At 49.0% G+C, this 25,001-nt stretch overlaps 1 protein-coding gene across 1 annotated transcript; it reads right to left on the bottom strand.

The window, feature by feature from the left end:
* Positions 1-25,001, bottom strand: LOC135905106 (uncharacterized). Its single transcript, XM_065436095.1, has 9 exons — positions 24,734-25,001; positions 22,283-22,475; positions 19,849-20,019; positions 17,897-18,010; positions 15,319-15,514; positions 13,302-13,490; positions 12,206-12,372; positions 8,873-9,142; positions 1-537 (listed from the first exon to the last, which is right to left on the bottom strand). The coding sequence occupies exons 1-9, from the start codon at positions 24,991-24,993 to the stop codon at positions 103-105; spliced, it is 1,995 nt and encodes a 664-aa protein (XP_065292167.1). The 5' UTR covers positions 24,994-25,001; the 3' UTR covers positions 1-102.

Genomic DNA, 25,001 nt, shown 5'->3' with positions numbered 1-25,001 from the left:
GAAGTCGTACCATAAAATTTCTTGTAGAATAATTACTAGGCGCTACCTATTAAGATGAACGTAATATAAAGGGGAAAATAAAATAAGGACACCGCGAAAGATCTAAGTATGAACAGTCGTCCGCTGCGACCCGTCTCCAGCGGTTCCCGAAAACGACGTTCGGCTCCCTTCGTGCGAGGCTAGGAACAGTCCGTCGGACAGCTTCGGAAACAGGGATCGCACAAACATGCGGTCCATGCGCCGCTCTTCGTCGTCCGAGTACCCCGGAAGGTCGCAGCCCAGGTCCGATTCTTCGAGCTCGAACTCCCGAGTCGCCTCGACGTTGTGTCCTCGCCGGTTCCTCATGAGCACCGCCTCGGCCATGATGGCGCCTTCGTCGCCCAGCTGTTTGCCCTCGTCGTCGTAATCGCCGGGACTGGCCGCGTAGCCCGCCGACGCCTTGGCCCGCAGCAGCATCACCGACACCGCGGCGAACGCCACGACGCCGATGACCAGGCCGACGCAGTAGGTGATCATTTTGGTCACGCCCCACAGGTCCTGCGAGAGGCGCGGAGCCATGTTTCGAGGTCGCGGACGAGCGATGCAATGCGATGGCGGGCCTTTGACGGCCCCACCATTCGTGGGTCTCGTCATTTTAAGGGCATATTGACACGTGAACTCGTTCATCTTTGACGGGTGAGTGCTTTTAACGTCTAATATATGTTATCGCTCAGCGCAGGACGCGTCTACAAGTACCGGAAGTTTCTAGAATGTTATCGATGCTTCTGTCCACAGTCTGTTGCCGCCGAACCTTGCGTAATCTGATTGCATGTATGCGCGACGCGAATGGTGTAGAACTTTGTGGGAGGCACGCGGGTCCCAGCGGTTACTCTTGAACATTCGACGACTGATCTATAGAAGCCGACGCGCTTGACACGCTGATCAGGTTTTGACGACCGCCGACTGTGTTCGCCGTTGTCGCCGTTCTTTAAGTGTAGCCTGTTTTTGTGGGCACAGGTTCGCCCAATAAAAGTTAGTTTCGTCTTTCACGGTATTGCTGCTGTCTTATTCATACGTCACTCCGCGTGACAATGTACTCGAACTGAGTCCACAAGTTTCGCTAGGTACATCTCTTAGGGCTAGGTGCCGGTTTAAGCTACATGAATCTTTCCTTGATGGAATGCGGACAGCCGACACTGCCTCCGCAAAAAAGACAAGCATTCACCCTGCCCTTAGCCTATCCTACCTTACAATTGCACACCTTAACCTACCTTGCCTTCGCCTGGCCTAGATTACCTTACGCACCCTTATCTCACCCCAGCCTACCCTACCGTACGTTACTGGGCTTTGCCTCGGTATGATATTTTCACTTGTTAACCCTTAGATGCCCTGCGTTTCTCGGGAGCGACAGCGCCAACAGCATTGAGCTCTGTACTGAAACTCTGAAAAGTACTGGCTGTCGCGCGCTGAGACAGATTTAAGTGAGGATATAGAATGAATGAGAGAAGGAAGAGAATATACATGAGTGGCTTTGCCGACATAACCTTTCCTTCACTGATCCATTCATCATGGCGATTGCGACTTGCAACGAATAATAAAGATTTCATTGACAGCATATGCATTTCATCTGAAATCGTTAAATAACTGCGAAACAATGTCAGCGCTCACAATTTACAAGTGACGTAATTTCACCGATACCGCTGCCACTGCTCTTTATGAATCTGATGTTTAACTTGGTGCTCGTAAATGGAAATTATCGGTCTCATCCATGGATGTTTCCTCTCATCTCGAGCAGCGTCGAGGATGGTGTGATGGATGGATGGACGGACGGACGGACGGATGCTATGAGTTTGTGAAATGGGGTGATGGCAGGCGCCACCAAGCTATTTTATTTTTTTGCCTACTGTCTTACCTATGTTAATTTTTAAAGGCAACACATTTCCAGCATAAAGCTTTCGGATCCATTATTAGGACCTTTTTTTGTACTCTTCCGCTGTTGGTGGTCTCCCTACCTTTCGGCCAACACACATTCCAACCTCCTTTTGCTGATTTCTATGGCGGGCGTGTTTACTTTACCCCCGCTATCCCTGAACCCCAGCCCTTCAAGGATGCCAGCGGACCCTAAACCTACAAACGGGTAGATATCTTCGCAGTCTGATATGCTCCATCGCTTCCCTAACTTTAAAGCAGCAAGCCCATGCTTCGTCTTTCTTGGTGCATCTCGCTTTGTAACTCGCGTTCTAAGGCATACTGACCTCGCTTCGAAAAGAACTTCCCCTTGAGTTATCATAACATGTTTTTGTCCTGATTTCACTTTTATTCCTTAGTTATACATGACCTGTTGCTTTGCCACGCCTCCACCCAGGCGATTGTCCAAGCCACTCTCACTTTGCAGTTAATGTTCTTTATTGTACGTTGCTTACTATACCAGCCGCATTCTGTCTGGTAAGCTTCCTGGTCCCTAATGCGACACCTGCAACGCCACTTGCGGCGGTCATGAAGCTAGTGGCTGCTAGGGTGCTGTTCTTTCTGCTTAGCACGAGTTGCCATGTGGGCTGCTTCGCCCCGTCATGTCGCACCCACATACAGTCACAACACCGTCCAAGCAGCTCTAGAGCAACGCTAGCCCTTGCTGTTGCTGTGACTGCTTTGCCTGTTGGGCGAAACTTCGAATAAAACAATTACAGCATGACTTCAAGGGCGCGTTGTCCGTTTCGTTGTTTGTGTGCCCCCACATATTAACCATTTAACAGAAGGGTGATATCTTTTACGCGGAAACTCAATTTCATGTCTCTCGTATAAGATAATATGATCTTACACTAAAAGTCACAGGGTGTGATGGAAATCCTGTATTAGTTTTGCTCCTTGAGCAATTCGCCGAAATCACTGGCGCAGCATTTTTTAAAAATCCGCAAGTATTACCAGAGACGTTACGGTGAATGAGTAAGGTAGCGTACACTAATCATTATTGAAGCATCGGCTCCAAAGCAGTGGAAATGGCAGGTGCAGTTTCCCGCACATGAAATTGTCGTTGGCAATGACCTTCTGCCTCGTCTGTTACGCTTGGGCAGTCTTGTAGGAGGTGGGCATTTCCTGCCTTTCGGAGACTTCGCGATGTTGCCATAGAGAAAAGAAATTTATGATGTTGCTATTGGAACAGCGTTGCTCAGGCGTTTCTGCGGCGGCTGCCTTAGGCGGCGTTCCATCATTGGGAATCTTGGCACTCTAGCGTTTCTTCAAATCTCCTTTGTCGTTTGCCTTTCCCTTGTCTTCCTTGTCCTTGCCTCCTTTCTTGCTGTCCTTCTGAGTCATGTTGGCGACTTGTTCTCTGGACAGGGGCACTCTTGTATGGAAGCTTGGTAAACGATGAAAGAGCTACGGCGCTGTTCCGGGCCCTTCCATGACGAGGGAAGCTTCGTACTTGTATTCGTTACGCTCCTCAGTAATGTTTTGTAAGCTAACTGTATTCAGGGGCAACCTCAAAGAACTGACTACTTTCAGTGGCACATCAGTTCTGGGAAGCTCGCCAGTACAAACACCAGAGACGTACGTTGTACAGTTGAACCTTGAAAGATGTTGCGGAGGATTCCTTGGACCGTTTTCAAAACAGGTTTCCAGTGCAGTAACTTGAGGGATCATCGAAATATATGGCTGGTTACAACGTTGCAGTAAATATCGGAGCCATTGAGAATCCTCAACTAGTTTTCGCGGAAAGCAGCTGCTGTAGGGCTTGCTTAAGCACACAGAATATCGAGGTTTGTCGTCATGGTGATGATCGGGCCATTTGCTGGTGGGCTGGTTACGGGAGAGATATCCGGCACTTCGAAGGCATTTATAGCGGTCTCGTTGGTACACTGTGCTGGCTCCATAGTGTGAAGGACACTCGGTTACATGCGAGGGTCACAGGGCGATGCGTTTTCCGAAAGGTGAATAGATTGAGGCACTTAACGCTTTGAACAGGACACTTTAAATGTTCAAGCAACGTCCTGCCAAATGAAAGTGTGATGACTGCGCGTGCCTAGAGGGAACCACAGCAAAATTTACCTCGATAGCGTGAAAGCCCAAGCTCTGCCCGTCTGTAGGAATACGGGCATGAGTCCGGTACCACTCGTAAAAACGGATGTTGCTCGAGGTGGTGTGTCGGTGGATTGCGGCCCGCTTTCGCGTTGCAGGGACGAAGCGGACGCATCGCCCAGATGATGGGATTGGTTTTGGCTTGGGGTAAAGACGTTGCACAGCGACTAAAAATGTTCTCCAGCACAGTGTGCACATTACAAATTTATGGCGCGTTGGCGCTCACTGGCGATGTGGTTGCGCTTGGCGCAGCGGGAGCAACGCCTTGACTGAAGCTTCCTGTGTATTTACAGGGAAGCTGTTAAGGGCTAGTTCCGCCATGGTCGTGTCCGTGTGTAGACAAAATCCCGAAGATAGTGCGATACCGGGCCAACCCGCGGCGAAAGTGCGGTTCGCCATTAAGGGGCCCACGTACACAGCTTCGCTGGTCATCCTTCACAGAGTGGAAGGGCCGGGAGTTTTTCTTCTGAAGTGAGCGATGTGGATCATTCCTGAACGGTACGGTTCGATGCGTTGCACAGGAGGTAGGGATGCGCCTACGGCGATCTTACTTCGATTGAAAAAGACCCTGCAGAGGGAGGGTTTAGCTCAAGCGGTCACGAATCGCATCGAAGATGCCGCTGGCTTGCCGATGAGCTGGCCTGGTCGAAGCCGCTTTCCTCCCTCGCCTCGACTTGAATTCGTAGGAAGTTCATTTAAGATGTTCTACTTGCTGCGCCTTGTCTGCCGTAATCGCTGCCGTGTAAGCGTTGCTTGACGAAGATGCCTCGTTGAGCCGATGGCGGTAGATGATGCAAAGGTCATGTGTTAAGGCCTTCACGATTACGCGTCACAGAAGAGAAGCATACTGGTCTGGTGAAACGCAAAGGCCCCCGAGTGCGCTTGTGCTGAAGGCGGACTCATCACAGTGATTTCAAAGCTTGTCTAGATCGGCTCAACTACGAATAGGTGTCATTGCGAGCAGGTGGTCCAAATGGTGTTCGACCAGCATGTCGCGACGGGCGAACCGGTTAGACAGTACCTTGACGGTGACATCGTAGTTTGCATTGGCCAAACGGATACCCCAATTGCCGTCTTAGCCTACCAGGTACATCGGAAGATATTTAAGTTTGTCTATCTGGGATAGCGAGTCATTGCCGTGACTGCTTGCCTGGTACTGGTCCTGAAAGCCTTGTCAGTCGCACTGCTCTCTCGAAGAGATCGGGATGTGCAGCTTTGGCAGGGCAACGCGGGAGAACGACGCCGTGGGCGATACTGCGGGTGAGGCAAGTTTCGCTGTAGGACTGGCGGTGGAGTCAACGGAGACAGCAAAGATCGGCTTGTTAGCGAGGCGCACAATTGTCTTGGTAAAGCTGACCTTTTGTTCGTACTTGAAATCTGTGCTCAGGTCTGCCTCCAGGTGCGCATCCGTGGGCGTATCTTGTATTGCGCAGTCGAACTCGATGAGTTCCGCCTGCATCGCTAACACGAGCTCGAGGTGCTGGTGCCGCACCCACACAGGGATGGTGTGGTCTGTGAGCAGGGCGTCGATCGTGAAAATGGTCTTGGTGGTGATGGCCTTCCGGATGAAGTCGCGCTTCGTGCGCAGTTTCTCCATTGCTGGAACTCCACGGCCAGACGACGGGGTGGGTTACGGCACTATTCGAATTGTATCTAAACAACGACGGTGATTAGACCCGGACCCAGACGTCTGACTCGTTTGTCGTCTGGCAGCAACGTAGCGACCAGTGCCAGTGGCCGCTGCTCGTGCTCGGAGCCACTTCTTCATTATTTGCAACACTACAAGCGCAAAAAAAAGAACGTTATATGCCTGTTTTTCGCCGTTTTCCAAAAAAGCACTGGCTCACTCACGTAGTTTATTTTTGAAGAAACGTATTTCGTTCAACTGCAGTCGCATATGCGTCGATAAAGTATATGCGCGTAAAAAGTCACGTATTTATACGTTGTGTTACTGTGTTCCTTTTTTCTTTCAGCATCAGCGTCTCCTACACTATTCTGCAGGTTTTTTTCCATGCGTCTTCTCCAAAACGTAGATGTATCGACTCGTCCAGCTTATTAACGTTCTCCAAGTGTCATTCGAGCGGCTGCCGAATCGCCCAGAATGAAGATGACCCTCCATGAGGTCAGCAGATGAATGTAGCAAACAGAGTTGGTTCTTAAAGGCTACCACACAAGTGATAACCCCATTAGGTTAAGTAAAGCGTTCAGATATATGGCGACAGAAGAGCAGATACTCGAGAACAAAAACACAAGGGGTTGCTACGCCGCAGATAAATAGGGCAGCCGCAATGCATTTAGCAGCGAGGGATTACCTTTTCTGGAGTGTTAAGACTGTTTTTCCTAAGGCCATTCGGCCGAAAATCGCGATGCACCATTAACACCATTAACTGTGCTTCCTTACCCTCCAGACACAGCCAGCGGCCATTGCAGCGCCTTGCAATTCCCTGAACGCCTCTATAGCTGTCAATGCAAGCCTCTTTAGTGCCCCCAATTTCCCACACGCTTTTCCCTCGTTCCTTTAAACACTACCGACCTATCCTCGAAGGTAGACCCTCGGGCATTTCGTTACATTTGCAGGTTTTTTAAGTTCTCGCTGCATAGAATACCTGACACGTGGTCTGTTTTTGGTACATCGTCTCTCTCTCTCTCTTCTTTCCCGATCGACCTGTTGGCATCTCTCCAGGAATTATCCACTCCCGGCTATTTCCACACAGAGGCCTCCTAAGCTCCTTTCGCCTTGTGTTCGACTGCGAGCGCTTGGTTCGGCTTGTCGATGTCCGTGCCTTTCAGTGGTGGCAAAAAGATCGCGATGGAACAATTGCTACGTTGATTGTACCCGAGTTGCTGTAACGGCGATCGAGAAATGCACTTCAGACGCAATAACCCTTCTAAACTGTTTGCATACTCCCCACTTGCACAGCTGAGTGGTGCGCTTTACTGTAAATAACGGCAAAAGTTGGGCGTGCAGGCTTGCATGTTTCGCTTATATTTCGTTCAGTCGGACATTAGCATCGATGATTAATTTTGCCCGCCTATTAGAAAGCTCCTAATGGCTAGTTAACGCACGAGAGTATAGCTGCATTGCGCACCCAACGGAATGCGCCCGTCGGGACCGGAAAAAGCGCCAGCACCAGCGACGTTCTGTTCGGGCTCTTTCTCTCAGCAGTATACGGGCCGATCGTTTTTAAGTTTCACGGAATTTACGAAAATCGCCTGTGGCAGATAGCATAATTCTTCTCCTTGAGTTGGGTTACATTCTTAAATAGCAATGTGTGCAGTAAAGTCATTAATTAAGCTAATGATTCAATCGTGGTTAATTAGTTGACTAGTTTCGATTTCTCGTACAAGTAATCTTCACCTTTCTGAATAATCGAGCTCAAAGGGTAGAATTCTGTTTTCTACAACAGGAAGTTTTTTAATGATTCAGGATAACTTAAAAAATGATCAACACGTAGAATTCCATGGCTATACTAAGCCACTACAGTGGATGCACAGACATTGAAGTGCGAACCCCAAGGCTGCGTCAGGGAAGACGATGGCAATTACAGCGCAATGTGCTGTAATTTGTCCGCACTTTCTATTTTCCGTATGTCCGCGAATGTATTGAACTGTATTCTCAAGTGTTTTAAACCCCTTGAGCTTGTTTTTTCTGATCTTACAGCATTTTTAAATATTATTATTGCTACAAAAGGAGTAGCTGTAACCATCATAGGGTGACTACATGCCTTTCTTTTTTTTTCCAGTAATGTAAACAGTGACAACAACACAGAACACACGACTGAGTTCTCGTTGTGCGGATGTATGCTAGTGATATGTATTCTCTGGACTGTAGTTTCTTTTGAATTTTTTTTAGGTATTGTAATTGCGGCCGAGTTTTGCGTTTCGTGCATGATCGTGGTGTCTATGTGCAAGTATGGATGGATGCTGCAAATATGTATAACATGAAACCAGTTGATTGGACTGCCCCTCCCTCCGGTGGGATGATTGACTGTCCCGTCTACTGAGCTAAGCTGACAGTGACGACGCTGATTTAGTCGCAGTATTCGTGTGCCTGTGGCTTGGGAAGGGCGTCCGGAACTGGCTGATAATTACTTCTTGCTTTGCTCTGTCTCTTTATTCTCACCTAGATAGTGCATTTGGGATAGCCTGGTAAATAATTCGCGCCCTTAAAAGTGAACAAGGGTGTAAATGCGTAACTCACACACTTACATCCAAAAAGGTGTGAGTGTGGGCGTTATTGACTATTTTACACTCTTATTCACCTTTAAGGGCGTAAATTATTTCACAGTGTAGCCGGCCCTAAAGAGGTCTACCTTCGCATGTTTCTGTATTTCCGCATATTACACCAAATGTTTCATATTTTTCTGCACTTAATGAAGAAAATGAATAATCGGGTATATACAATATCGTACTTGCATATATCAGGTGCCTTGGGTTTATGCTGGAAAGCTAAGGAATGCCACGGAGTCATTAACCGGTGGCGGAAGGTGACGAAAGAGTAACGGAAAAGAAGGAAAGACATCCCAAATGTTCTCACAATCGGCGATAATCGCAAGTGAAAGCCCTTCTGGTGTCTTATACAGGACATACCCAGCCGGGGCACAGCTTACAACGTCTTTCGGTAAATTTTGCAGGTGCTAGCCTCTAGTTCTACTGTTGTTGTTGTTGTTGTTGTTGTTGTTGTTGTTGTTGTTGTTGTTGTTGTTGTTGTTGTTGTTGTTGTTGTTGTTGTTGTTGTTGTTGTTGTTGTTGTTGTTGTTGTTGTTGTTGTTGTTGTTGTTGTTGTTGTTGTTGTTGTTGTTGTTGTTGTTTGACTCGCCTGCGCCACGGTTCCGGAGTCCTGCTGCAGCAGGCAGAACCCGCTCTCGGCAGGCCGGTCGTCGGGACACACGCAGAGGCCCCGCTGGCAGCGGGCCCCCGCCGCCTTGCAGTCGGCGTCGCGCGCGCACGAGACCCTGAGGCAGCTCCGTTCGGCCGACGAGGGCGCGAAGACGGCGCGGTAGCCCGGCGAACACACGCACTCGCCTTCCTCGTGCAGGCAGGTCGAGTGGTTGCGCGGGCAGGGCACGTCCAGGTTGCACTCGCCGACCTGCGAACAAAAACAAAAACTGGCTGTGGCTTAGCTAAGGTGAAGCCCAGGTTGCGAAGCATACTAGCCTTTATTTTAGTTGTTGAACCGCTGTTTAGCCTGGTGAACTGCTGTTGCTTGGCTATATTTGGTTCGGCTGGACGAAGAAACAACTCATGCAGGCGAGCGCACGAGCTGAGACCCGGCTACATAGCTACGCGGCCGCGAGCGAGCGCACGAGTTGAGCCTCCGCTTTTGCAGCTGTTATGACGTCATATGGTAGCTACGCGGCCGCGCGCGGCGCAGCAAGGAAGAGCGTGGTTGTGCGGCTAGTATGCTTCGCATAAAAAAACCACGGTTTGTCTTTCGGTGGCAACCTGACAAGAGAGTTGGGGTGTCGTGCGGTGAGCTATATATATTCAGATTTCGTTGCGAGTTTGATCGAGTCCTGAAGGAGAAAAACCTGCAAGGTGGTGCTCGGAGTGGACACAACATCTTTATTGAAAATCATGGTGGTATCTCAGGGTGGATCCCTGTTGGGGGCGACTCCTTCGGCCCAAGTGACGATATTCAGTTGTTTCCCGAGCTCGACGGGAGTCCTAAGTAAGGTCTCTCAGGTAAGTTTAGAGGGGGGCTGGCAAGAGCATTTTGGGGGGCAGTGAATACCTACGTCACCAGAGGATGTGTTCTTGTGTTGCCAATTCGTTCGGGTTACAATTATGACATATGGGGTCAAATTCCACATTGGTGAGAATCGCCAGTCTGTGCGGATTGAGAAAAGAGTCTCTCTGAACCTGGCGAAGGACGGTGGCCTGCGCTCTGAAACTTAAGTTACTCTCCCCCCTCCCCCCTCCCAGCTGTGAACTCACTTACTGCGATAGCACACTAGGCTGCCGCAACAGACAGCGGTCGTCTTCTCAGAAAAGATATCGCGGTGCACCACAATACCACGCTCACTCGCTAATTCGCTACCGTATTGTCTGTTCTGGCTTCCGAAATACAGTTAAAGAAATGTAGATGAAGGAACGTGGAGACTCTCGGAGTATCTGTGGCATGCAGAACCCCGCACAAATGAACGTGCGCCAGCTCTGCAGGACATTGCAGGGGTTGGGTGCGTCTAGCTCCGGATTGCACGTTGCCGCGAGCACACCAGTTCGAATCCCAGTGGCTCGCTTCATGGTGAAGTAGATACTTTTCTGCGCGATCGCTGGTAAGGGTGAAGCTGGCGATGAGGAAGTGGCCCGATGACGACGACGAAGAACGTCGCCGTAACGCAACAGGTGGTCACAGCAAACCCTCTCTCGCGCTCTTAAGCGGCTTTCGTAGTAAACATTTCAGCCGGTCTGTGCGAAGTCTTGCTGTTTGTCAAGCGCAGTATCAGTTGAGTGTACATTCGGAAATGCTCACAACAATTTGTAAATGCAATCTTCATCTGACCTCTGGATCATTCAGAGAGATCCCTCAAGCTTGCAGAAGTTTGCATACAGGTAGACCGTTATGCTTGACTCCAATGAACTGCCGCGGCATCGGACGCTTTGGCAAGGTTAGTTGAAAATTTGGTAATTACAGACTTGTATTTAATATTTCTTTATTTATGAATACTGCGATCTTTTGTAAAGATCTAAACCGGATGAATGAACATTTTCTCATGTACAATAAACAGGCGCAAAATTAATACAATCCAGGTCATTATTACAAAAAAAGCCATTAAACATAGGCACACATTCAAGATAGGTGCTTTACAATGATGACAGTCCTGTGTTACGACGTCGTTGCTGAGGTTATTACAAGATAATTTTAGTGCGTCCGGTATTCCGGCAAGCGCAGGCGGTTTACCAGATGAGCGGGTAAGTAAATGTGAGCGTCAAAATTGGTGGCGCCAGCTATTGTGCTCAGCCACAAAGACACAGAGCCAATTACTATATTCTACTTAGCTGCTGGCGTTAAATTTTCGAAAGCGGCGTAATCGCGTTCACAATTACACCGCTGTGGAAAATTTGCACCAGCAGCGAAGCAGCATGTAGTTTCGTACTGCAATTTTTGCTGTGTGTTTGTCTGGTTGAGCTCTACGCCACCAGGCGGCGGTACCGCTGCCGCTCACGTTTATGCTCCCGCCCATCCGGCAATTCGCCCAAACCATCCCCGTTTGCCGGAATAGCGGACACGCTAAAAGCATCCATAATCTGCAATGGTCCTATGGAAATAGGCATACTAAATACACTTAAGTAAATAATGGCTTTACAGAGACAGAATGATTGCCGAGATTCATAGCCTGGGGAATGTCCAAATACTGGAGGTATTTGGTGCTATACTGCCCTCTCAATAACTGGGGCAAAAATTTTAGGCGGCAGATGCGATTATATTGTCAACCCACTTCGGTTACATAACTCACTAATGGATGTTCGACCATACGAGTTGAAAATTAGAAAGGTTAAAAGTATTTCCAAAATTAAAGTTTAAAACTCTTTTTTTTACAATTTCATGGAATTTCACACACACCCAAGGTTCACATCATTGTGCATACAATTTCTACTCCTTTAAAACCCAACTTCTATCGTTGGCTTGTAAGCCAGTCGCGGCCGTATGAATATCGCAGCTGATGGGATGATTCAGCGCAAGAAAAAAATGCATATTCCTTAAGATGAGACGAGCACAAGAGCTTTTGTCGGCCAGGGCGGCCGCATTATGAAGGGGGGGGGGGTAAATGCGAGAACAAACGCGTACTTAAATTTAGGTGTACGTTAATTACGTGCCAGTACCACTTTCTAATTATGAGGCACGCCGTAGTGGAGGACTCCGGCAATGTCGACCACCTGGGGTTCTTTAACGTGCACCGCAATCTAAGTACCACGGGCGTTTTCGCATTTCGCCGCCATCGAAATGCGGCCGCCGGGATTCGATCCCGCGACCTCTTGTTCAGCAGCCCAACACCATAGCCACCGAGCAACCACGGCGGGTTTGTTTTGATATATCGAATGTCGCGAAAAAAAAAACCTATAAATAACGAATTTTCTCGCACGACGAAATCTATTGACCCGCAGCCAAACATAATCGCCTCGTGCGCGACGGCGACGGTCAACGCACCTTGCTCTTACGACACTTGTTTTCGACGAGGTCAAAGTCACTGGCGCAGCGGCAGTGACGACCGACACAGCGCGTGCTCTCGTCGGTGCATTCCGAGTCGTCCAGGCAGTCCACGGGGTCGCACGTGCTATTCGTCATCACGTGACCGACCAGGCACCAGCAGCGACCTACGGTGACGGCGTTATGAGTGATTCACGCGACAACTGCACGTAATTGCATGGTCCACACTGCCGCACCCTTTCCGTCGTACTTCAAGTCTATGCACGAATATGCTTGGCTCTTCTCTCGTATTCCGCTTTGCGCTAAGTTGTCTCTTCCTTACAATAACTTTTTTGTCTTCTGTTTGTTCCATGCAGCCGGTAATGTTGGTAAGCGTATTTTCAAAGAATCCTAACAAGAAGGATAGCAGAGGTATCCGTGTGAATCGTTCTAGGTCATAAGCCCAGTGTACATGTTCTCAAGATGGAAAAATTTTCCGTTCAAATTGTGACACGTTGCAATTGGAAAAGATAGTGCACGAAAAGGGAAGGGAGACGAAGCGGCAAGCTGCTTTCTGGAGCTGTCAGCGCACCACCTCGCGTGTCTACCGTTGGACCTTTGCACGTAAATGATTTGTGTACACATTTGTACATCGCGCTTTCTTTTCGTGACAGCTGGTGGAGTTGATACATTAAACAGCATATGGAACTCTTCGCAGTACTTTCAAAAGATCAATTTCAGCTGTAAATGTTCTTGGACTAAAATGTGCTCATAGATCTCCAAAAGATCCTTCTGCACTAGCGTATTTTTCATTTGCTTTGGGCCAAGCATATGTGGGAGTCTTACCAAACAGCAATCAGTAACGGGACAAGAGACAGCCTCTTACGTGGAGTTTTTAGCAAAAGGCACTCGACAATCTTATATGGGACAGCTTATCACGTGGAGGCTTACCAAAAAGGCAATCAATAACGTCACAATAGACTGCTTGTCACGTGGAGTTTCATTAAAAGCAAGCAACCACGCCGCAGCTTGCCATCGAACTTGACCCCCCTCTCCCTGCACTCTGCCACAACGACTGACTAAATGTGCGCAGTTATATGCCGCAGCAATAGCTCACCCTGGTGGCAGGACGAGAAGGCGCCGTGCTTGTCGGTGCACATCTTGTGGTTGAAGCACTCGAGGGTCGTGCAGCGACTATGCCGCAGCACGTGACCCCGACCACAATCGCACTCGTGTTCCTTGCACACGGACGTCTCACCCAGCTTTCGACAGTCGGAATTCGAGTGGCAGTGCAATCGGCAGATGCCTGCGAGGGCGCAGGGCGCAACACACAAAGCACGGACTCGTGTTTTGTTTCATCCAACATCAAAAAAGGTGCCTACGAAGGCTTGAAGGGCACAGAGCTGGATAACGTTGGTTCATAGGTCATTGTGCGGCACACCCTGAAGAAACCTCGGAAGTGCAGTACCAAAGCTAACGAGTTCACGGGTCCGCGCGATTCAGCTCACATTGCTGCGCTTTCGCATGTTATGGCAACAGTTAGGAAACACGCCGACAACATTGGACAAGACATAGCTACGCAGGCGGATGGAGACTTCAAAGGGTGAACAGTTCTCAAACAAGGACTGTATCCGGAGCCAAAGCTTTGACAAGGGGGACTTGTATTCATCAGGGCCAAGACGAGGACAAGTCCCGTTGTCGAAACGGGGACTCCAGCTTCAGGCGTCCCTTTATAGACCACTGCTGATCAACGACAATTTTGGTTGCATACAATAGTTGGTTTCTGCACATAAGGCAACCGTTGTTTGTCTTTTTGTGAGGACTTCACTGGCAGAGTCTCCCTTGGATCGCTCAATGGTGTTAGTCACACAGTCACACAGCTATGCGACCAGATCGCCTCTGAGCCCCCTCCCCACACCTACGGTGGTTCGACCACTGCTGCTGCTTCCCTGTTTCTTCCACCACTCTTTTCTACCCCTTCCCCCCTGTGCAGCGCGGTTGAGGTGTCCTCATCTGAGAGACAGTTACTGCGCTGCACTTTACCCCATGTTTCTTCCTACCCAAACAAGAATCTCTCTCTCTCTCTATGCGACCATGGGATCTGCCGACGTCAGCGTCACCGCCTTTCACATGATGGGCCGACTGTGCAAGGGACATGTTCTTTCAGCCCATAATCAACATGGCCGCTACTTGATTCGTTATGCTGCCTCTACTTAGCCGGCAGTCTGTTATCGCCACCAAATGTCCGCAACTCTTTCTGCTGAGCTCTTTTAATGTACAAGTATTGTGGTGCAAACATGTATGGTTTATGCACACTAAACTCACCACTACACCCCCTGCACTATGCAGATTCTCCAGTTTTCAAACCAAAGGAATAATTACGCTGCACTCTTTCTCGTGCGCGTGCATCTTTGGTCTACAAAGTTCTGGTGCACTCAGCTTGGAGCCCTCACACTTCTTCACATGGACAAAATTATCGTTTTCAAAGCTGATATCGACGCACTCTATAATCTCTCAGCTATACGTTATCTGGTTTACAAAGCTCTGGAGCGGCAGTCGCAGTCGATCGCTCTTGGCCATTATTTTCGTTTTTAAGTGACCTAACGTGCAACGCGACCACCGCTTCAGCGAAGCAACTATAGACTCTTTTCCGCTGGCTAACCCTATGAATGCGCGCAGAAAATTATATCCCCCGATAATGTGACTGACCTCGAATACAGCCCCTATACTGCTGAATGCAGCCCCTGAGTACGGCCCCTGCTGAATCATCCCACACACAGAGACCGTCAGGTTCATTTGGTTCATTTGCGCGCTTGTTTAACTGCTAAGGTATAGTATACTTTGCTGCTCGCTTTGCCACTTCCACATGGCTGCGTTACAGCCAATTCATTGTACAGCGCGAGATTTGTCCAGCCACGACTCCATAGCGTTCCCTGCTTTGAGCGGAGAGGTAGTGCAGGTTTGGGGCACACGGTGCAGGGCCGGTTCTGCACGAGCAACAACTCCCAGGAAACTGGCACGAAATAGTTCATTAAGTGCAGGACGAGTGGAGTGGAGGGGAGGGGGGGGGGGCTTTCTGTCCTCGAAATCGCAGCCTACACGTGCACGTACACGCAGAAGCGCGCGACGTATACCTCTGCTCTCGGCCCACCCTTCGGCGCATTCGCATCGGCCGGAGGCGGCGCAGTAAGCGTTGATGGCGCTGCAGTTCTCCTCCATGCACGAAGACCAAAGCACGCTGCGAGACACCACCGCTGTCAGGGACTCGCTGACGCGCAAGTCGGTGTGTCGCAGCTGGGCCTCCACAGACAGCTCCACATGCCGGGTAGCCTGCGTTTGGGCATGCTCGTCTGCACTGTGCACACGTCACAATCATGGATGTAGTTGAACTTCAAAATATATGCACTCTGCTCTGGCACCGGATTGCGGTGCGACTCTCTAATGTAAAGAACCAGTGTCGCCGACAGCATTCGCCAGGGCTACAAAGAAAATTATACGACAATCAAAAGTCCAATAGACGCCACCCAGGTTTCATCCCTCCTCGGTGTGTTGTGCGCCGGGCTTTGCCTAGCCGAAAACTGAAGCTTGGGACTGTATGCACCTGCTGCCCGTTTCGAGCGCGACCATGCGCAGTCATTGCATGAAGGTCGGAGTAGTTTAACGTTTGCTGTTCTCGTACATTCTTGCATCGCGATAAGCGATCGAAGTGCCATCGCGAATGGGAATAAAGTTTTTTTTTTCAAATTTGCATTCTGTGCTCGCCAGTCCGTGTGCATTCTCTGCTGCCAAACGTTTTTGAAAAGCTTCAGCGCAAGGAACCTATACTCCCTCTTCTGTAGGCTTAATTTGTTCAAGATAAGCAATATAACTGCATGTGTTCAGAAGAGAGTGATAGAGCTGCACTGTGGTGGCCCGTGCTTTGGCGATTTAGCAAGTGTTCAAACAATGCAGGAAACCGGTGGCCTATTTGAGCTGCAGACTGTTTCCCGAGGGACGGAACGTCGAGTCGTGCATGGGAGCGAGCTACATGGCGTGATTATTAGAAAATTTCCAAGCATCGGGTGGAGTTAGCTGGCGCACTACAGCGGTTAACTAGAGTTTATTGGTCTTCGTCCTGTTGTGGACATCAAATGGCGTAATGATGATGATGATGATGATGATGGTGGTGGTGGTGGTGGTGGTTAACTGGAGTTTATTGGTCTTCGTCCTGATGTGGACATAAACTGGCGTGATGATGATGATGATGATGATGATGATGATGATGATGATGAACAAGCAGTGCACGCTCGTGAGAATGATATTGTTGGAAAGCGTCGAAGGTAATGACTAATACCCCTGCCAAACTGCACGTGTAATGTCATTCGCAGCGAATGAGGTTACGTCTCAATGCCACTTCTGTTGCTTCTACACGGTCATAGTGAACGAAATTCAGAGCTAATGGCATTCGCCCATTGAATGGGTTTCCCAACCTGTAATCTCGGCGACAGCGACTTGGCAATAAATCAGGAAATCGATAAGTTAAAACGAAATGTAATCAGAGTAGAGGTTGTCATAATTGCTGTTATGAACTTTTTAATAATTTTATGACGTACAGCACGATAGTTGAAGTGGCTTGTGCAGCTATATTCTTGTTCCCAGTCTCAGAATGTACTCTGGCTCAAAGGCCTTTCTTTTGCTTACTGCAAGCGCCGAAAGCAACCGCAAGAGCGGGAAATGTGTTATGGCCGCGATGTTCTCGACACCGTGAACCTATATGTTGCACAATATGCATAGAGACCGACGCAAACAAGTGAACCGCCTATAGTCGAGATCACTCTCTAAAAGCCCTTTCCCGTAGAGCATGCAGTTCGCAGTTATCCTGAACAAATTTATCAATGTGTCATTTCCTTTGAACGGTGCTGCTGAGCACGAGAATATGCATAGAATCCTGGAATAGCAATAGAGGGCGCACTAGTCTGGAATACCAATTCTGAGCATGCTTCTCTGCAGCCAAACCCCAATTAGGGCACTCGCCTTGTTGTTTATTATAACACAACAGTCTACTACTGCTAAACTATGTGGCAGAAACTTGAAAATTATGAATAGATAAGCTTGAGAAGACACTGAAAACCACAGGATGAGCTATTTGGAATGAAAAATTCAAGGCGCAACGTTTCCAGGAACACAGTGGTTTAAATTAAGAGATCACGCAGGTGTAGGTAACATGACCTTAGGTGATGTCCAAAACATGGCGTCTATGACGTGTTTCGGGCTCTGTAAATGCTTTCGGCGCACACAGTTAGCTAAAGAATAGCCTTCTAGAACTGGTTCTCTTAGCCCCCAGAGTCAACCATCGCCGGGGCGTGGATTTGGTCACCACCCATGGAGCCCGTCGGCCCGTGTAAAGTGCACAGTGGATAGTCAAGCATCTGCCTGACCGAGAGAGTGCCGATGATGGCTCGATGATGGCAATACGCTCGGTGATGGCAGAGAACGAGTTGCTGGGAGGAGATTAGAAAATTCGCAGTCAAAACACAGTGTTAGCTGATACAAGGAAAGGAATCAGAGGTCGCTGGCAGAAGCTTTCATCTCGTGTATTCGAGAGAAATTAAGAGCGATTATCGTAACGATGATTGCGATGATGATGACGTCGGAAATGTTTCTGCTGCTCGAGACGTGATTATATCTTTCTGCAGATGAAACAGGTTGATTATTTCTTCTTCTTTTTTTTACCTTAGGCGGCGGGTCCAGGACAAACCTCTTGTTGAAGGAAACCAGGCCCTCCGACTTCTGGGGCACCAGGACCGTGTGTGTGTGGTACAGAACGTTGTCGACCAGCCAGGTAACCTGCAAGCAGCCGTCAAAGATCCGCGCAGTCTTGGAAAGTGGGCGTGACACTTGCAAGGCTAGAAGGGTGACGAAGTAGCCGATTAGTGCAATAAGAAACCGCTAATTTCACCGTACTAACGCGAACTCAGCTACGAAACAGTCTTTTGTTGCCCGTTAACAAGACAAGTAGCGGGAAGAGCCATATAACTCGCGCGCTAAGTTCTCGCATAGTATACTCCCTGCAGAGTGTGAAACCCTCATTCTTTCACAAACTGCTTATGATTGCGCATTCGTACAGTTTTAATTTGAGCTGCTCATATTAAATGTCAAAGAAACAAGATAACTCACACGTAACGAATAGCTACGAACTGCATCCTGCGTACCCGTCGTCGCGTGATACACTTCCGTGCACTCTATGAAATCCTCATTTCTTTCATAAAGACGTTCCTCGCGAGAGTACGTTCTCGCCGTCTTCATTGCGTCTGCACATATCGCAAAAGAGGAGAGCCAAGTGACAAGTAACAAACCGATGTAATTTTTTTTTACACAAATATGAATAGTCTACTGACCGCAATGATAACGAGTTATGCGAAAGAAACAAGGTCCAGAATTGAAACATCTGTCCAGATTTCCCGTTTTTAATAGTTTTTTCATTGACTCCCCCATTTTTTCACGCTACGATAGTGTATTGCAATGTTCAACTTTGTCTTCCAGCTTTTTTTTTTTTTCAGGAGTCGCGCCGAGCTGCTGCTCTCAGCAACCGCGGAGTCAGTAACTCAGAGCGAAGCGAATAAAATTGAAATCAATCGTTCTAATACGATGGCCCCGCAGGATCTTTTATTTGTTCTTATAGAAACCAAAGTCACCGCACGGAATAGTTCATAAGGAGAGTGAACTGATCAAGTTGGTATCGATTCATGTTGAAAATTTAGCGCTAGAAAAGACGGATGACAAAAGAACTCACCACAAGCGTGTGTGTTCTTTTGTCGTCGTCTTTTCTAGCGCTAAATTTTCAAAATGAGACAATAATGATAGAAGTGTAAGACGATTAGTTCACAGAATGCCTACAGGTGGCCTACTAAAAATACAAGGAAATACTTCGAGGCTGTTCTTTTTTTTTTTACATATATAGTGACAGCTGTATGGCCGGGTGTGTGTGCACGTGCAGTGGACGCGAAGCTACTCGACCACCTCCATCAAACTCAGTACCGAGACACCACCTGCCGTGGTTGCTCAGTGGCTATGGTGTTGGGTTGCTGAGCACGAAGTCGCGGGATCGAATCCCGGCCACGGCGGCCGCATTTCGATGGGGGCGAAATGCGAAAACACCCGTGTGCTTAGATTTAGGTGCACGTTAAAGAACCCCAGGTGGTCGAAATTTCTGGAGTCCTCTACTACGGCGTGCCTCATAATCAGAAAGTGGTTGTGGCACGTAAAACCCCAGAATTAATAATTAAATTAAAGTACCGAGACACCGTTGGCATGGCCACGCAGGTAGAATTTCAAGCACGGGCGTATCTACTGAGTATACCGTACGAAACGTGACGTTTATCGCGTCGGCATCCCTTTCAAGTACATGATTTGCATGAAGTACATGATTTGCACCTCCCAATCGAGATGTCGCTGAATGTCTCTTTGGCCTGCACTGAACCACGCGTACGCCATTTTTAACGCCCAAACCAACGCCACTACACAATTAGCGTAGAAAAATAAAGCGAACCGAGGGGCTCCTCCACTCTAAGGTCAAGGTTGTTCATCGTCCTTTCCCTCTCCGTGTCTAAGCTGAGAGAGAGACCCCCCCCCCCCTTTTCTGTGGATTCAGTTGATTTTTCTCCCCCGAGGGCTCAGTTGTTCACCTGAGTGTCTCCGTAGGTTCGAAGCTCGTAGTCGACGACGATCGGCTCGAACTGCTCGAAAGAGTAGGGACGTCGGCTCACGTTCAGCGTTATCTTGAGGTCGTTGCCCGACGGTCCGCGTGGAGCCTCGTAGCAGGTGAACGCGCGGCTCTTGCCGAAGAAGGCGCGACCCTGCATGTGACGACCAGATTGATAGGTTTTTCTAGGCACACGTAAACACTATGTCAAGCGCGGTGTTAGAAGTTAAAGCGTAACACTCTGCCTAATACTGTTTGAAACACAACGTCGGGCCAATTGCAAAGGAGTTGTCCTGGAGGAGATCGTGCTGTCTGCTGTGAAAGTCAGCTGCTGTCGCAGTAAATGAGTTAGCTGGAGGAATTGTTGAAGTATGCTTATTCTTGTACTCTGCTGCGAAGCTTCCTCCGTGAAGAACTTGCCAGGGTTCGTCCTGTATAGCCTCATGCATGTTACAGATCAACAGAAACATTTCGTACCCATATGTTCGTGTCGTTTATCCTGCGCCCCTCTAATTGTGAGAGTTTGGAGAGGTTTTGACAGGCAGCCGACCATCGTACGAAGCCAAGTAAGCGGAAGGTCCCGTATCCAATTCCTGCATTTTGTGGGCACTGAAGCCGTGGTGTCATGGTTCAAGGGCTTAAACAACCAACTCAGTACTCGCCTAGTCGTCGATAGCAGCAACAACTATTCATTTCTTTTCGAAATGAAGAAAAAGCCCGTCGGCAATCCTCACAACATGAGAACTGTAAGGCTCACATAAGGAGTATGTAGCATAGATTGCTTCAAATCGTATGTTATAACGATCCATTTTTCCTTTTATCCCTTTTCAACCTTCGTAAATGTATCAGACACCGCTGCGTTGCCTTTATCACCGGAACCTACCTTTTGGAGTGACGAGTAATTCAAGAAAAACACCAAATAAAATGAACCGTTACAAAGTACAATCCAAACACTTTTGCTTTTCATTTAAGTGCAAGAACAAAATGACATAATCGGTCGTTAAGGTTAACCGGCTCTCTTTAGGGTGGGCGTGCTTTGTACGCCTTGGCACAAATCCTAAGAGCTTTAATTTTGCATGATTGATACATGATACGTCCCTGCAATACGTGATACGTTAGGGCCTCTGCACATCCGTGGTGGGCTACCGTTACGGCTACCGCCGGATGCCGTGATTCCGTAACAACATGGCAGCGCCAACAGCCCAGACCATGCGTTTTGATCCGTATTCGTGCTTGATACGTGCTCTCCGCCTCAACTGCGCCAAATCAATAGTACTATTAGCATCAACAAACCGACGCATCATCGGCGTTGTAATGCTGCTTAGTACTCTGCTATAGGTGTACACCAAACTACTTTCCTGGCTCGCTGACACCTTTGTAGGCCTGGCAACGCCAAAACAAACAGCTGATCTCTAGATAACCACAAAAATAATGGCAATGTTTTGCTGTCAGCGTTATAGGAGATTAGGCGATGGCTTATTTTACATTGCTTAGTCATCACGACCGTCATCGTTCAGTGTGCTGTAGAGTGTACAATGAAATCTGTGATGTAGTGAAGAATCGCACGTTAGAGCGCTCCTCATATTCAATGTTTTTCGCTCTGGCGCCTATCTTCCGAGTAAAAGTCTAAATGCCTTACCGGATAAATACCGCGTCTTTAGGCCTCGCAGCAGGCAAAGAAACAGCTGATCTCAATAACTGCGGCAAAACACCGCCAAACATTTCTCTGTGGCGTGAGGGTTTCTTTACTGTCTATTCGTTGCTGTCAATCCGAATGGAAAACACGAATTCGGGTCAAAGCGGGTGGTCAGGGCCGATGCAGGCGCTGCCAGCTTGTTACGTAATCGCCGTAACCTTCCGCGGTAAACTGCGCTACGTGACGCGCATGCGCAATGCAGGCTTACCTTATCGCGTATCGCGCTAACGGAACACGCAAAGCCCAAGCTCTCGAATATATTAGACAGCTTTAGTTACACGTACGTAGAGGCTTCACGTACGCAAACGTGAAAAGCCTACGCACCTTACGTGCACGCCATCTGAAACGCTTTTAGGTATACACGTACGCGACGCACGCCAAGAGGGACCCCGTAGCCCCATCTCTCGGGAAATGTGAACACGGCGGTAGCCAATTCAATCCTGTCGCCGTGTTTTGATACGAGCCGCCTGCGCGCGCGCGGACCGCTATCGCTTGTTCGTGATCTCGTGGAACTCCCGCGCGAAGCTGTCTACGTGCGCAAGAAACGCACGCAAACAATTGAATCTCACGTACGTCCGTGAGACGCGCGCGCGCGCCCGCTACGTTGTACGCATGCGCACTGCTGACACGTAGAAGCTCTACGTACGCAAAGCCTCTACGTACGTGTAACTAAAACTGTCTATTGACGCAGCGCACACAAACGACCATTCCGAACGCGCACCTGCGGGCACGAACAAGGCGTGCACGGTCGTCCCTGCAATTCCATACAGGGCAGCACCGAGGGACATTGGTCACGTGCCCGCACTCGCACCCGCCAGCCGACGGCCCGCGAAGCGTTGCCGCTGCGCGCACGGCACAGGTAGCGGCCGGCGTTCTCCACCGACGCATTGCGCACCAGCAGCAGGCGACGCGCCCTGCACGTCCCCGATATACCGTGACGCGAACATGACCGGCGGCGAACTCAAAGCCATGAGTGAAAGTTTCCCAGCGCGTCTTTCTTTCTTTTACGAGGACGGAAACGAAGAATAGACAAATGCAAGCGTGGGTTACCAAGGCAAGGACGTGGTGCCGCCCTTCAAGTCAATGTCGTTGTTGGCTTTTCTGCTACGTTCCCAGCAACCCATGTGTGGAAAGATGCGAAATAAAGTTGAAATGGAAAGTTTAAGCTGTCCCCCTATCTGCGCCAGTGCCTGTCCTTGTCGATTCTTGGGCTTTGTCCTCGTTAGAAAAATTACCGACGCTTCCCCTACCGCGGAAAATGGAGGTAAGCGAAGCTTATCCTGCATGCACCTGACCTTCGGCACGGTTAAGTAACCCACAGGTAACGGTGGCGGATCGCGTCGGCTTCCCGCTCCCTCAACTCGGGATCATCATCTCGTTGCTGTCGGATTGTCTGGGCTCGGGCGACTCTAAGGGCTGGATCGGCGCGCCGACGGTGAACCCTTTCACGGGCGAGTTATCGCCACCGCTCGTCGAAGGCTGGCAGTTCCTCGGGGGAACGCACAACTCGTGGCCGTCCCATACGTTTTCCGAGAATGAACCGAACAGAAACGAAGCCAGCGCATCGCACTCGATACCCTTTCCTGTCCTTTCCCTCCCCGGTAGACGCGAAACCGCTCGGATTGGTTGCGCATAGCGTGAGCGCGCCTATGCCGCTGGAATCTTCGTTAATGACTCGCGCTCCGGTGCCGGCGCAGCTGTCAACTCATCAAACCGCACTTTCCCGCAGCTGCTCTGCTCTCGGAGCAACTGGGTTTTTGCGTGACCAGACCGCCGCCGAAACTTGAGGCGATAAAAGCTTCGCTTGAAGGAGCCGTGCTGAATCGTGGAGAAGGAATTAGCTCGGTCTTTAACCTTTTATGTTTTATTTCATCATCGATATACACTACACTGTTGTTAAGGAGCGTATGGCAAAAGCAGCCACCAAAGGCGTATAATCTATACAAGCTGTTTGCACACCCAAATGACTATATAGCTTGAGATATGAAAGTGACAAGTATTCACAGAAGACCGAACTCGAACACTTATTCATGAAATTAGTTGAGAGTGTGCGAGAGGCGACAACGAAAAATGGCGCATCGCTTACGGAAAAAAAAAAGTACCGCTTGGAATCCTAGTAAGCATTGGACAGCCACCGGAAAGAACTTCAATTTCAGATTAGAATAATAACTAAAAGAAATAAGAGCATACAGTCGGCAAAAAAGATGAATATCACCGAACAAAATATGTGAAACGCGAACAAGAAATATTGCAGAACAATCTTGGAGATAAAATACGTGAATAACTTTTTTTTTTTCGCGAGAGCTGGCACGAGCGCCTTCACCTGCAGTGGTGTAGAAAACTAGACGGCAGTATTCACGTTGCTCTTGAACTACCTGTATTGGCACAGCAGGTGGGCAATGCGGAACTATACGTGCCATATTTTATTCAGAGAGTAGGAGAAGAATGTAAATAAGACTACCTCCCGGTATCCTCGGATTTAATAGAAAAATATGCAGATCCCACACACTGGGGTATTCGGTGTGTGCAAGCGATACCTCGGTGAGCCAACACGTTTAGAGTATCGGACTACAACGCTGAGGTACGAACGTTCCTCTGTGTCAGTCTCAGCTTGAGCTTACGCCCTTCCGCGCTACAATCAGCATGGACTTCTCAAGCTATACACTTACGCGCGTCAATTAGTTACTCATATGCTAAAATTCTGATTGGTTATTTATCGATTTTGACCGGATTCACATGCCAGTGTAACGGAGCAGGCGGGCGAGTAAGCCAGTGTTTCAAACGTCACTTACAGCGCATACAAGGACAAAGGACCGAAAGAACGACGAAGACAAGCTCTGGCGGAGTACCAACTAGCCCGTATCCAAACCTTGCTTGAGTAAGCCAGATATTGGTTAGTACTCGTGGCAAACAGGTTGATTGATGGATGGGTAATTGATTGATGAATCGATTGATTGATTGACTGACTGACTGGCTTATTGACTGATTGATTGATTGATTGATTGATTGATTGATTGATTGATTGATTGATTGATTGATTGATTGATTGATTGATTGATTGATTGATTGATTGATTGATTGATTGATTGATTGATTGATTGATTGGACGTGAGAGGACCTGTTGGTAGTCGCGGTATATGTCGTGACACTGTCGTGGGCAGCCCGTATATACCTGACGGTGATGGAGCGTGTGGGCACGGTGAACAGGTACGAGCTGACCAAGCGGCTGTCGCGGGAGCAGGTGACCTGCGTGTCGGTCTGCGTCTCGAGCACGTACGACAGGCGGACCGTGTCTCCCAGCGACCAGTCACCCGCGCCGGGATTCTCGGCGACCAGCGTCAGCGACGGCGCCTGCGAGGCCGCTGAGCCGCGCAGGCACCGGGTCCGCTGGAGCAACAGGAACAGGAGTGACAGCGCTAGACTAAGGGCCATGGCGTCCT

This window comes from Dermacentor albipictus, chromosome 6 (assembly GCF_038994185.2).
Source record: "Dermacentor albipictus isolate Rhodes 1998 colony chromosome 6, USDA_Dalb.pri_finalv2, whole genome shotgun sequence".
NCBI lineage: Eukaryota > Metazoa > Arthropoda > Arachnida > Ixodida > Ixodidae > Dermacentor > Dermacentor albipictus.
The sequence above is the reverse complement of the archived record's forward strand: the minus strand, read 5'-3'. Positions and strand labels throughout refer to the sequence as shown.